This window comes from Cyclopterus lumpus, chromosome 14, assembly GCF_009769545.1.
Source record: "Cyclopterus lumpus isolate fCycLum1 chromosome 14, fCycLum1.pri, whole genome shotgun sequence".
In the NCBI taxonomy this organism is placed as follows: Eukaryota; Metazoa; Chordata; class Actinopteri; order Perciformes; family Cyclopteridae; genus Cyclopterus; species Cyclopterus lumpus.
Window position 1 is genome coordinate 2,572,033 of NC_046979.1, and position 15,000 is coordinate 2,587,032.

The 15,000-nt window shown below is 42.9% G+C and overlaps 1 protein-coding gene across 1 annotated transcript in view; it reads left to right on the top strand.

Annotated features, from left to right (window-relative positions):
- Positions 1-15,000, top strand: part of jade2 (jade family PHD finger 2) — a 112,161-nt gene that overhangs the window by 61,481 nt on the left and 35,680 nt on the right. Inside the window, exons 5-10 of the mRNA XM_034550433.1 lie at positions 2,790-2,944; positions 4,995-5,206; positions 6,184-6,351; positions 7,375-7,491; positions 13,042-13,494; positions 14,277-14,441. Coding sequence (XP_034406324.1) covers positions 2,790-2,944; positions 4,995-5,206; positions 6,184-6,351; positions 7,375-7,491; positions 13,042-13,494; positions 14,277-14,441 — 1,270 coding nt within the window. The remainder of the gene's footprint in view (positions 1-2,789; positions 2,945-4,994; positions 5,207-6,183; positions 6,352-7,374; positions 7,492-13,041; positions 13,495-14,276; positions 14,442-15,000) is intronic.

The following is a 15,000-nucleotide window of genomic DNA, read 5'->3' on the forward strand; positions in this document are numbered from 1 at the left end:
GGTGATGATGATGATGGTTGTGATGGTGATGATGGTGATGATGATAATGGTGATGATGATGGTGGTGATGGTGGTGATGATGGTGATGATGATGATAATGATGGTTGTGATGGTGATGATGATGATGATAATGGTGGTGATGCTGATGATGATAATGGTGGTGATGCTGATGATGATGATGGTGGTGATGATGATAATGGTGGTGATGCTGATGATGATGGTGGTTATGATGGTGATGATGGTGATGGTGATGGTGATGATGATGATGATAATGGTGGTGATGATGGTGATGATGATGATGATAATGGTGATGATGATGATGATGATGGTGATGTTGGTGATGATGATGGTGATGATGGTGATGGTGGTGATGGTGGTGATGATGATGATGATGATGATAATGGTGATGATGATGGTGGTGATGTTGGTGATAATGGTGGTGATGGTGGTGATGATGATAATGGTGATGATGATGATGATAATGGTGATGATGGTGATGATGATGATGGTGATGATGGTGGTGATGGTGGTGATGATGATGATGATGATAATGGTGATGATGATGATGATGGTGGTGATGTTGGTGATGATGATGGTGATGATGGTGGTGATGATGATGATGATAATGGTGATGATGATGATGATAATGGTGATGGTGATGATGATGATGGTGATGATGGTGGTGATGGTGGTGGTGATGATGATGATGATAATGGTGATGATGATGATGATGGTGGTGATGTTGGTGATGATGATGGTGATGATGGTGGTGATGATGATGATGATAATGGTGATGATGGTGATGGTGGTGATGATGATGGTGATGATGGTGGTGATGATGATGGTGTTGGTGGTGATGGTGATGATGGTGATGATGATCACTGTAATGCTTGACGTGAGGGCAGCGGCAGTGACGGACAGATGACGATGATAACTGCGCGGTATAATAATGAGCCGTTGACGATGGGGGGCGGGGCTTGGGGGAGGAGCTAAACAGAGAACGAAAGGTTGTCTTGTTTTGTTGTTTTGATCACTGACACACTTCACCTTTTCAACACAAAGCTCACGACTTCAGCGGGAGAGCGAGTGAATCACGGTGTGTGTGTGTGTGTGTCTGTGTGTGTGTGTGTGTGTTAATATGCAAAACACAGAGCTGTTGTGTGTGTGTGTGTGATCTACACACTATCAGTGGTGCCTCCCTGCCTAATGCCGTGTGTGTGTTTAGTGGCTCTCTGCCTTATTTTGTGCCACACTATATGTGTCTATTAGCTTGTGTGTGTGTGTGTGTGTGTGTGTGTGTGTGTGTGTGTGTGTGTGTGTGTGTGTGTGTGTGTGTGTGTGTGTGTGTGTGTTTGAGTCTTTATTGGCTCCCAGTGGGTCGAGCAGAGTTCCTGACCCCATTTCCTGCTGTTGTTGATGTTCAGGTCCCCCGGGCTCCAGAGACCAGACTCTGGCCCCGAGCAGCTTCCTGTCAGCTTCCTGTCAGCTTCCTGTCCGCTTCCTCTCCGCTTCCTGTCTGAAGCCACTTGGTCTTCTTTCTTCTTCTTCTTCTTCCTTTTACTGTTTTTGGTAATTCAGTCTTTCTGGACCAGGAACTCAGGACCCGAGGGCTTCCTCCTCAAGCCTGCAGGGTGTCGCAATTTAAGTGTTTGTGTGTGCGTGTGTGTGTGTGTGTGTGTGCATACATGTATGTAAGGTGTGTGTGTGTGTGTGTGTGTGTGTGTGTGTGTGCATACATGTATGTAAGGTGTATGTATGTTTTTCTGTGTGTGTGTGTGTGCATACATGTATGTAAGGTGTGTGTGTGTGTGTGTGTGTGTGTGTGTGTGTGTGTGTGTGTGTGCATACATGTATGTAAGGTGTATGTATGTGTGTGTGTGTGTGTGTGCATACATGTATGTAAGGTGTGTGTGTGTGTGTGTGTGTGTGTGTGTGTGTGCATACATGTATGTAAGGTGTGTGTGTGTGTGTGTGTGTGCATACATGTGTGTAAGGTGTATGTATCTGTGTGTGTGTGTGTGTGTGTGTGGGTGTGTGTGTGCGTGTGTGTGTGTGCATACATGTATGTAAGGTGTGTGTGTGTGTGTGTGTGTGTGTGTGTGCATACATGTATGTAAGGTGTATGTATCTGTGTGTGTGTGCGTGTGTGTGTGCATACATACATGTAAGGTGTGTGTGTGTGTGTGCATACATGTATGTAAAGTGTATGTATCTGTGTGTGTGTGTGTGTGTGTGTGAATACATACATGTAAGGTGTGTGTGTGTGTGCGTGTGTGTGACTTTGTAAAATTGTGGAGAAAAAGAAAAAGAGATCACACACTCTTAGAAACGAAGGAGCCAATTAGAACCGTTCAATAACTCTTTTTCTTTGACCCGACCTTGACACGACCTCTGGGGCCTTTTGTCAGTTTAGATCTTCCCGTGTTTAAGAACACCGTCACACCTGAGCTGGTTTAGGGTCAAAGGGTCAAAGTCACTCAACCTCAGTTCAGGTTGTTTAGTCCAGATATTCACGCTGGTTAATAAAGAAATGTACGATTATTGTATCATAAATAACGTGCGACATCTTGTGGTTTAATTCATTTGATTAAAGTGTTGGTCGCCGGGGGTATTATATACATACATATTATATGTATAATATAATATAACTGTTAAAAGCTTGTGTCTTAATTAATCTGTCAATCAACCGCAGGAATTTTTACCCATCGGCAAGTTTAATACTGAGCTCTTGACCAACTCTCTCTCTCTCTCTCTCTCTCTCTCTCTCTCTCTCTCTTTGGTGCCGCCAGGTCGCTGTCGCCGGGCGGGCTTTCCGACGGCGGGCAGGAGATTGGGGGCGGCGGCGAGGACCAGGCTCCTCCCACCCAGCGCTACAGCGGCTACGACCTGGACGACCTGGACGTGGCCTGGCTGGAGCTGGTGAACCACGAGTTCAGGCAGATGGGTGAGTGCAAGACCCCCGAAACCGGTGAAGTGTGTGTGTGTGTGTGTGTGTGTGTGTGTGTGTGTGTGTGTGTGTGTGTGTGTGTGTGCGTGCTTAGTTCATGCCGTATATGTCAATCCCGTAAGTAATAAAACACGAGTGGCGTGCAGATGAAGTTTCTTTTTTACCAAACAATAATAATCATAATTTACGATCTTTTGCATTTTGTCCCTGATTAATTACTTTAAAATCTCACTGCGGAATTAAATCAGAAACTATTTTCTTTAGTTTTTGGGTTAAAAAAAGAAATATATATACCATAATCTAATAATATATAATAATAATATGTATATAATAATAATTTGTTTTTCCTCCCCCAAACCTGGAGGAAACGGGGGGTCAAATGAACCAGGAATGATTATGAAGGATTTCCACGTTGGTTAGTTGGCTAATTGGCTAATTGGCTAATTGGTTAATTGATCAATTGACTGGATGTTGTGTTTGAGTAACAGACCGTTAAGAGAGACTATAGTCGTAATAAAGTTGTTTCTTTAGGACTTATAATAAGGTATATTATATTATATATTATATTATAAGTTCCTCATTTATCGTCACAGTTTAGTGTCATCAAAGGTTCCTCCCATCTCCACCATCTCACAAACACACACACACACACACACACACACATTGTTCATAACCCTCAATGCAGAACCAAACAAACAGACGGTTGATTGGTTCTGCCGGGAGAGGCGGCACGACTCACGATGGAGTGACTCAGCATTTATGTGTGTGTGTGTGTGTGTGTGTGTGTGTGTGTGTGTGTGTGTGTACGTGTGTGTGTGAGAGTTGTGACCACATGCACACAATGTTTAATGTGCGCATGTACGACAGCTGTCACATGAACAAACACGGAAGCAAACCCACAGAAGATAGATATAAAGTCTACAGTGTGTGTGTGTGTGTGTGTGTGTGTGTGTGTGTGTGTGTGTGTGTGTGTGTAGTGTGTGTGTGTAGTGTGTGTGTGCTTAGTTCATGCCGTAAATGCCAATGCAGGTTAATATCTAACTTTACTTCCTGTTTATTTGCTTCAGTTCTTCATTCGTGACAAAGTTTCAGGTTCAAGAATAATATTTGAACATAGAGCTGAAAGTTCAGATCTGAATATCAGAAGCGAAGCCGTGTTTCTGTGAAGCTCCAGAACTTTATGCATTTTTAAAACACTCTTTTTTTGGGGGGGGGGGGGGGGGTTAGTTCAGAGGTTCCTTGACATGAATACCAGATGGAGGCGCAGGATGAACCCCTCCAGTAAATCAATACATAATTCCGAGGCACCGCGATATTGAATATCAATTATTAATTTATTAAAATCCACAGATTGTGTCTGTAATCAGGATTTCTGGCATATTACGAAACTCTTTTTAATTTCATTAGCTTTAACGCCTCCATGTTACCCGTTTCATATCATTATTATTATTATTATTATATCATTATAGCACTCAGCACCTCAAACTGGTACGAGGCACGACTTTGAGCTGGAATATGAACGCTGATGCCGACACGTGGCCTGTGTGACCTTGTGACCTGTGTGACCTTGTGACCTGTGACCTTGTGACCTGTGTGACCCTAGTGACCTTGTGACCCGTGTGACCTTGTGTGACCTTGTAACCTGGTGACCTGTGTGACCTTGTGAACTGTGCGACCTTGTGACCCGCGTGACCCGTGTGACCTTGTGTGACCTTGTAACCTGGTGACCTGTGTGACCTTGTGAACTGTGCGACCTTGTGACCCGCGTGACCCGTGTGACCTTGTAACCGGGTGACCTGTGTGACCTTGTGACCTGTGTGACCTTGTGAACTGTGCGACCTTGTGACCTGTGTGACCTTGTGAGGTGCACACGTGAAGGAGGGCATTTCCAATTTAAATGTTTTTTTTGGCCCCGGAATTTGGCCAATTAGCAGCTTCTCGTTACCGTTATCACCGTTGGTAACGAGAAAAGGTTTCGACCCTCTTACTGCACGCTTACTTTTAATCGTATATAATATATAACAAAGTCGTACTTTCTGTCCTCCAGCGCTGCCGGAGCTGGACGAGCTGACGATGGAGTGCGTCCTGGTGCAGCTGGAGGGTGCGTGCGAGGAGAAGATGCGTCAGGCCATCGAGACGGAGGAAGGCCTCGGCATCGAGTACGACGAGGACGTGGTGTGTGACGTCTGCCGCTCGCCGGAGGGAGAGGACGGCAACGAGATGGTGTTCTGTGACAAGTGCAACGTCTGCGTCCACCAGGTCGGGTTGTATAGAAGTCCGTGCTTCATGTGTTAAAGCTACATTCTCTCTACTGACCACCAGGGGGCGACTCCTCTGGTTGTATAGAAGTCTATGCTTCATGTGTTAAAGCTGCATTCTCTCTACTGACCACCAGGGGGGCGACTCCTCTGGCTGTATAGAAGTCTATGCTTCATGTGTTAAAGCTGCATTCTCTCTACTGACCACCAGGGGGCGACTCCTCTGGTTGTATAGAAGTCTATGCTTCATGTGTTAAAGCTGCATTCTCTCTACTGACCACCAGGGGGCGACTCCTCTGGTTGTATAGAAGTCTATGCTTCATGTGTTAAAGCTGCATTCTCTCTACTGACCACCAGGGGGGCGACTCCTCTGGCTGTATAGAAGTCTATGCTTCATGTGTTAAAGCTGCATTCTCTCTACTGACCACCAGGGGGCGACTCCTCTGGTTGTATAGAAGTCTATGCTTCATGTGTTAAAGCTGCATTCTCTCTACTGACCACCAGGGGGCGACTCCTCTGGTTGTATAGAAGTCTATGCTTCATGTGTTAAAGCTGCATTCTCTCTACTGACCACCAGGGGGCGACTCCTCTGGTTGTATAGAAGTATATGCTTCATGTGTTAAAGCTGCATTCTCTCTCCTGACCACCAAGGGGCGACTCCTCTGGTTGTATAGAAGTATATGCTTCATGTGTTAAAGCTGCATTCTCTCTACTGACCACCAGGCTTGTGACGAGCTTGCGACGTAATATTATATATGAAATAAGAAGTTGCTGCTAGCAGCCGGTTAGCTTAGCATAAAGATGGTGTTTAAAGCACCTTTTAAAGTGACACATTACATCTCGCTCGTTAATCCGTAGAAACCCGACCAGGTGGTCTTCTGTCACCTTCAGACGCGACCTCCTCGTCCTCTGCTCCTCGTCTCCTCGTCTCCTCTCCTAACTTCCTCTCCTAACTTCCTTTCCCTACTCTGAACGCAGGCGTGTTACGGCATCCTGAAGGTTCCCCAGGGCAACTGGCTGTGTCGGACCTGCGCTCTGGGCGTCCAGCCCAAATGCCTGCTCTGCCCCAAGAGAGGGGGGGCCCTCAAGCCCACCCGCAGTGGAACCAAGTGGGTCCACGTCAGCTGTGCCTTATGGATCCCCGAGGTGAGACTCTTCTAGTCCGTCGCACATCGAGATGTGTCGGGGTGATGTTGGTGTCCACGCCTCCTCTTTTACCAGAGTGTTTGAGTGTTGTCGCGCGGTGACTCGAAAGAGTGTTTCATGCCGTACATTTTTTTCTTTGGGTTATTTTTTTCTTTTCAAATTCTCGATTTAAAAAAAAAAAAAAATTATATTTGGGTTCAGTTTTTAAATTTCTACGTTTTAAATTTGATTAATTATTTCTAAAAAATATTTAATTTTCAATTGTTTGAAAGTTTCTGTTTTTTCTTAATTTTTTTCTTAATTATTTCTAAAATTAAATATGGAAAATTGTTTAACTTTTTAAATGTCTACGTTTTTTAATTTCTGAATCTTTTTAATTCAAAACATTTAAAATTCATTATTTATAAAAACAAATTTAACCAATTTTTACATTTTATTTAAATTATAATTAAATTAAATAAAATACAAGAAATGTGCATGTCTGTGCTTCATGTGTGTGTGAGCTAAACAGGCTTTAATAGCAGACGGCTACACAAACACACACACACAAACACACGCACACACACACACATACTCTGAACACCGGCTAGATTTCCACTGAATATGATCGGAGAGGAAATTTCCAGGAAAAAAGAGCGCTGTGTGTGTGTGTGTGTGTGTGTGTGTGTGTGTGTGTGTGTGTGTGTGTGTGTGTGTGTTCAAACCACCCACTTGACAAACCAGCTAAAGAGGAGCAGCTGGAGGATTCTCTCATTCAGAGAGCGGAGACCTTTTCATGGCCATCGGTCACGTTGACATCGGCATCGAACAGCCGGGCTTCTAGAGTCTGAACGCCGCTTTCTATCGAGACCCTCAGTGCAGTGAAGATGGAGAGAGGAGGGGAAGGAAAAGAGAGAGAGACACAGACCCTGGGCCCAATCATCTAGAATCTAGATATAAACCGATGGTGATGATGATGATGGTGATGATGATGATGGTGATGATGATGATGGTGATGATGATGATGGTGGTTTGTCCCTGCAGGTGAGCATAGGCTGCCCAGAGAAGATGGAGCCCATCACCAAGGTGTCCCACATCCCCGCCAGCCGCTGGGCTCTGTCCTGCAGCCTCTGTCGAGAGCACACGGGAACCTGCATACAGGTGGGTCACGTAAACATAAACACAAACACAAGCATAAATATAAACATAAGCATAAATATAAACATAAACATAAATATAAACATAAGCATAAATATAAACACAAACATAAACATAAGCATAAATAGAAACATAAATAGAAACACAAACATAAACATAAACACAAACATAAACATAAGCATAAATATAAACAAACATAAGCATAAATAGAAACATAAACACAAATAGAAACATAAACATAAGCACAAACATAAGCATGAATACAAATACAAACACAAAGATAAACACAAACAAACATAAGCATAACTACAAATAGAAACATAAACATAAACATAAGCATGAATACAAACACAAAGATAAACATAAGCACAAACATAAAGATAAGCATCAACATAAACATGAGCATAAATATAAACACAAACATAAGCATAAACATAAGCATAAACACAAACATAAGCATAAATATAAACATAAGCATCAACATAAACATAAGCATAAATATAAACACAAACATAAGCACAAACATAAACACAAACATAAGCATAAACACAAATAGAAACATAAGCATCAACATAAACATAAGCACAAACATAAATATAAACATAAGCATAAACATAAATATAAACATAAGCATAAACATAAGCACAAACATAAATATAAACATAAGCATAAACACAAACATAAACACAAGCACAAAGATAAACATAAGCACAAACATAAATATAAACACAAACCTAAGCATAAACACAAACATAAGCATAAACACAAACATAAACACAAACATAAATATAAACATAAGCATAAACATAAGCACAAACATAAATATAAACATAAGCATAAACACAAACATAAGCATAAATACAAACATAAACACAAGCACAAAGATAAACATAAGCACAAACATAAATATAAACACAAACATAAGCATAAACACAAACATAAGCATAAACACAAACATAAATATAAACACAAACCTAAGCATAAACACAAACATAAGCATAAACACAAACATAAACACAAACATAAACATAAACACAAAGATAAACATAAGCACAAACATAAATATAAACACAAACATAAGCATAAACACAAACATAAATATAAACACAAACCTAAGCATAAACACAAACATAAATATAAACACAAACATAAGCATAAACACAAACATAAACACAAACATAAACATAAACACAAGCACAAAGATAAACATAAGCACAAACATAAATATAAACACAAACATAAGCATAAACACAAACATAAACACAAACATAAACATAAACACAAGCACAAAGATAAACATAAGCACAAACATAAATATAAACACAAACATAAGCATAAACACAAACATAAATATAAACACAAACCTAAGCATAAACACAAACATAAATATAAACACAAACATAAGCATAAACACAAACATAAACACAAACATAAGCACAAACATAAGCACAAACATAAACATAAGCACAAACATAAACACAAACATAAACATAAGCACAAACATAAACACAAACATGAATAAAAGCTCAAACATAAAGTCGTGGTCCTAAAATACGGCGGTTCGATTCCGCTGCCAGTCGCTCCAGAAGAGGGGAAGAGTCCGGTTGTCAAGGGAACTGTTCGCTTGTTTATCCCGACTTCATTAATATTGAACGTATCACGAGTCCAACTCGCGTCTGGTCTGACAGGAGTGCCCCCTTTGGGTGCCCTCGGGCATTACACCCGCCAAGAGGGAAGGAGATCGGATCGGCGGTTCCTCGATACGTTTGAGAGCACACACACACACACACACACACACACACGCACACACACCTTCGCTGACCTCATCGTCTCTCAGATGTGTGATCAATATTCAGAATTCTGCGAACTGTAAACCAGAAGAAGAAGGTTTGTCTTCCTCGTGGCAGCCGTTCACCTTTTAAATAACGTGGAACGTCCCAAAAGAACAGATTGGTTTCCAATAAAAATGAAGCATCGAGACATTCTGGAATATTCCCATTTGATTGAAGGGTGCAGCATCTTTAGGATCTTCGCCCACATGAAACACCACATGAAAGGCCCAAATTCAGACAAGATGTGGGGCGTGTTGGAGTGGAGATGGAGATATGCACCTCGTCAGCTTGGAGGAGAATCAAAGGTTATGAAAACCAACAGATCAAACCGGCAATATTCTGGAACATTTTGGGACTGAGGCTCTTTTTGCGCTTAACGGCAAAAAGAAACACACAAAGTAAATATAATGAACAGAAGACTGCGCATTAGAACATGATGAAGAATATGAATGTTGAGGCCCAAGGTTGGTTTGGTCCCATATTTATCATTAATGTCAGAATTACACTTGTTCATCGGGCAAACGTTTTATTTGTATTTGTTTGAAATACTTTTGGTCGAAGTGAACACGATAAAATAATAAAATAATATAATAAAATAATATTATAGAATAATAATCAAGCATGAAGATAGAAACAGAAGCAGAAGCAAATTAAACTGCTGCAGGAAGGAAAGTATGCTGATGGAGGTTGAGGTGCACAAGGTGCTTCACAGCGAGAGGGGCCCAGGTTCGATTCCCGGCCTCGACGGACCTTTTTGGGTGGAATTTGCAGGTTCTAGGGGGTTCCCTCCGGGTTCTCCGGCTTCCTCCCACAGTCCAAAGACATGCAGACATTACTCTAAATTGCACATAGGTTGTGTGGATGTGAGCCCTGAACTGGACAAGATGATGGATGGATGGAGGAATGGATGGATGCATGAAGGGGTGGATGGATGCATGAATGGATGGATGCATGAAGGGGTGGATGGATGCATGAAGGGGTGGATGGATGCATGAATGGATGGATGCATGGCTGGATGGATGCATGAATGGATGGATGAATGCATCGATGGATGGATGCATGAAGGGGTGCATGGGTGGATGGATGAATGCATGAATGGATGCATGGATGGATGGATGCATGGATGGATGGATGGATGGATGCATGGATGGATGGATGAATGCATGAATGGATGCATGGATGGATGCATGAATGGATGCATGGATGGATGGATGGATGCATGGATGGATGGATGGATGAATGCATGAATGGATGCATGGATGGATGCATGGATGGATGCATGGATGGATGGATGCATGGATGGATGCATGGATGGATGAATGCATGGATGGATGGATGCATGGATGGATGGATGAATGCATGAATGGATGCATGGATGGATGCATGGATGGATGAATGCATGGATGGATGCATGGATGGATGCATGGATGGATGGATGCATGGATGGATGCATGGATGGATGGATGCATGGACGGATGGATGCATGGATGGATGCATGAATGGATGCATGGATGGATGCATGGATGAATGCATGAATGGATGCATGGATGGATGCATGGATGGATGGATGCATGGATGGATGGATGCATGGATGGATGGATGCATGGATGGATGGATGGATGCATGGACGGATGGATGGATGCATGGATGGATGCATGAATGGATGCATGGATGGATGCATGGATGGATGAATGCATGAATGGATGCATGGATGGATGCATGGATGGATGGATGCATGGATGGATGCATGGACGGATGGGTGGATGTACGCCCCAGAATGTCCCTTTCTTTGATACATTCTGGCCCATTTCTGTCTCACAAGAGGATCCAATCAAAAACCTTCTTTCAGAGAAGTCCTCACTCATTGGCTGAAGCTGTTCCTGGAAACGGCCAAACCGAACATCTCAACCTTTTTCGTCTTTTGACACCAAATTAGCGAGAGCGGCTCACGCTGACATTTGGGGGAAGTCGGGCCTCCAGTTTAAAACTGTGACTCCACTTTTTAACAGGATGAGGTATCAACACCGGTGATCCGTGATCATCGGATCTCAACCTTCTCTTCCTCCATCTCACGTTTTTTTGATTTTTTTAGTGGATTGAGGTCAGTTTCTTTTTACTGAAATGTGTTTTAAAGGTCAACGTGTCCATCAGATTGAAACAGGCGAGACATCAAGTAACAATAAAGATGAAAAACATAATAACTTCAAACAAGAAATGGAAGTCTTTAACTTGTCTATTTTCCAATGTGGGCGGGGTTAATTGATGACAGGTTATTGGATCTCTCAAAAGGGGGCGTGGTTAAGCGAATACACTTTGATATAGAGTTACAGAGGGTTGTTTGCCTCCACACACACACACACACACACACACCACCTGTGTTGTTAGATTAAACGGGTTATATGTTAAAAATGACTATTTTAATAGTAACAAGTACTTCCTATTAGGGACGATATGAAAATCACATGACACGTGATTATTTTGGCCAAAATAATCTAAATGTACTTAAATGTACTAGAATCCCTTTCCCTTACATTTAGTAAAACAATCTACCTTATTACAGCATTAAAATTAAATCAATACGCAGTGTGTGCTATTCACGATTAAATTAAACTATTTGTATATTTGTATTTGTTAAATTAGCAACAAATAAAAAAAATTCCTATTGACCCACTTTTCTTTGTAAAAGCATTTGAGCGAGAGAGGAAAAGGTTGTTTTCCTCCAGTCAGTTTATTCATAAACAACACAGTGAAGAGATTCACCAGCCTGCTGAACACACACACACACACACACACACACACACACACACACACACACACGTTGACACAACACGCGGTGACAGCGACGCACAGCCACAAAATCACACCATGCCTGGAGGGACTCAGTGGGAGGCCTGTAATGGATATGACCTGTAATGGATAGCAAAATACACACACACACACACACACACACATACACACACACACACACACACACACACACACACACACACACACATACACATACACACACACATTCCAAGTTGCCAGGTTGTCAGTGTAAATGGGGGAACCGTGTTTGTTGTGACTCAGCTCGTCTTTCTGCTTCGCTGCACTCGTATTGGAGCTCCGATCGCACAAGAAACCGAAAATGACACATTAAAACAAATGATGTGTGTGTGTGTGTGTTTATATCCATGCCTGCTCGAGAGAAAGAGAGTAATAGTGAAGTCGCTGCAAAATATAAACTTTTTTTTTAATGCATTTCCATCTGATTGTCTTTTCAGCCACACACATAATTAATAATCAAATGGGATTCCCAGCTTCCATTCTTACTATAATTACTCTGCTACTTCTATTGTTTGGCTCCCTGCATCCTTCCCCGCTTCCTCCTCTTATCTCATTGCCGCTGCGTCCTAAACTACTTTCCTCCCTCCGTTTTCCATCAAGTGTGAAGTCACATCTCATATTCATAAGCTCCTTTATCGCCTTCGTAGAACCCTGTAAAGGAAGTCAAGTATTAAATGCGTTATATAGATACAAAGAAACAATTTATGACAAAATATGTCCTCAAATGTAGAATTTACTTCAAGACTTCCGGTTTCCAAAAGCTTCTAAAAAGCAAATAGATCTCCTTTGTGAATATTTTGTGAAAGTTCTGATCGGCATGTTACCAAGATGCCGTAATGACGCCATATTCTTAATAAAATAAATAAATAAACCTCATATTATATCCCCCCCCCAGTGCTCCATGCCCTCCTGCATCGTGGCCTTCCATGTGACGTGCGCCTTCGACCACGGCGCCGAGATGAGGACCATCCTGGCCGAGAACGACGAGGTGCGCTTCAAGTCCTTCTGCCTGGACCACAGCTGCTCCGCCGGCGGCGCGTCGGCGGCCAACAACCTCTCCGGTTCGACCGGCGCGAGCAACGGCAACAACCGCGCCGCCAACCGACCGGACTGGGGCGCCGCCGGCCCCGGCCCCGAGCCGCTCCACCATCAGCACCAACCGAACACCGGCGGCGGCGCCGCGGAGCCGAGGGCGCCGTCGGCGTCCGAGCAGCGGGCCGAGCGCGAGCAGCTGGAGAGGGAGAAGGTGAGCCAGAGGAAGCAGAAGCTGCAGGAGCTGGAGGACGAGTTCTACCAGCTGGTGGACCCCCGGGAGGTGGCCCGGAACCTGGCGCTGCCCGTCCCACAGGTGCGTTTAGTGACACCGAACAGCGCCGTCCAATAGATGCAAGAGGACGTCAACGTGCACCAAATATTATATTTTTAAAAAAAAGAGAGTATTCCCAAATGAGCTGTCGACATGTTGAATGAAAATCAACCTCGAAGAATAGAAGTAGACAGAAATGTCGTCTCTACTCCAGCTCTGAAAACTATTGGCTGGTTGTTTAATTGTGGGCGTGTCCAACGCACTGAGCCGTGTATTAAAATAATGCTCCTAATAATATCCCACATGTAAAAAAACGCTCCATTCAGAAATGAGGCCAAATTCATAAATATATATAATTAAAGAACGAGTCATAACCTCAACAAACAAAAAGCCTCTTGTGATTGGCTGGAGAACATCGCCCACGGCGATTAAATCCGTGGAGCATCTTAAAAAAAAATCGTGTAAATATATAATAATTATGATTATAAGTAAAAGCTTGATGCGGCACGTCAGTTTGCAGCACATTTCAACAACAAGTGCTTCACATAAAAGCATGAAAACATAATGCAAAAGAAAAGAAGATTACAAAAAAAAACAATTCCTAACATTCATTCAAACAATAAAAAACAGTCAGTAAAACATTAAAAAGCAAAAGAATAACAGATGTAGTGTAAGAAGTAAAATGGTTTCTTTAAAGGCAAACTGCTTTCATGGAATAATACTTATTATTATTATTATTATTACTTATTACTGAAAAGTTTTGAAAGTACAATCTTCTATCAATTAAAATATATATATAACATTTCTGCTTCCTCTTCTTCCAGGTGGACTTCCTGTATCAGTTCTGGAAGATGAAGAGGAAGTCCAACTCCAACCGACCTCTGGTGACCTTGAAGAGGGACGAGGTGGACAACCTGGCGCAGCAGGAGCAGGACGTCCTGTACAGACGCCTCAAGCTCTTCACACACCTGCGCCAAGACCTGGAGAGGGTGTGTGTGTGTGTGTGTGTGTGTGTGTGTGTGTGTGTGTGTGTGTGTGCGTGTGTGTGTGTGCGTGTGTGTGCTTGCTCATATTTAAGGGGGTAATTTACAAAAAAAATGTGAGCGGAGAATCCACCAGAAATTAATGAGGTCATTCCCCGTGATTCATGTTCAACGTTTATTAAAAGGTCTGTCGACGTTTTTCGCCTGTTGGCGATGATACGACCGCGGCCCGTTGCCGCGACGACAACGGGCAACGAGCCTCGGGCCGCTCCGGGGCATCGAGCGCCGGTCTGACGGCGAGAGGGAGGGTTCTCCCGCGAGGCATATTGATCACCAATTGGTTCTCTTGTTCCTCCTCCTCGTTCTCTTTTTGTTCCTCCTCCTGATCTCCTCATTCTCTTGTTCCTCCTCCTCGTTCTGTTGTTGTTCCTCCTCGTTCTCTACCTCGTTCTCTTGTTCCTCCTCCTCATTCTCCTCATTCTCTTGTTCCTTCTCCTTGTTGTTCCTCCTCGTTCTCTCGTTCTCTTCCTCGTTCTCTTGTTCCTCCTCCTCGTTCTCTTGTTGT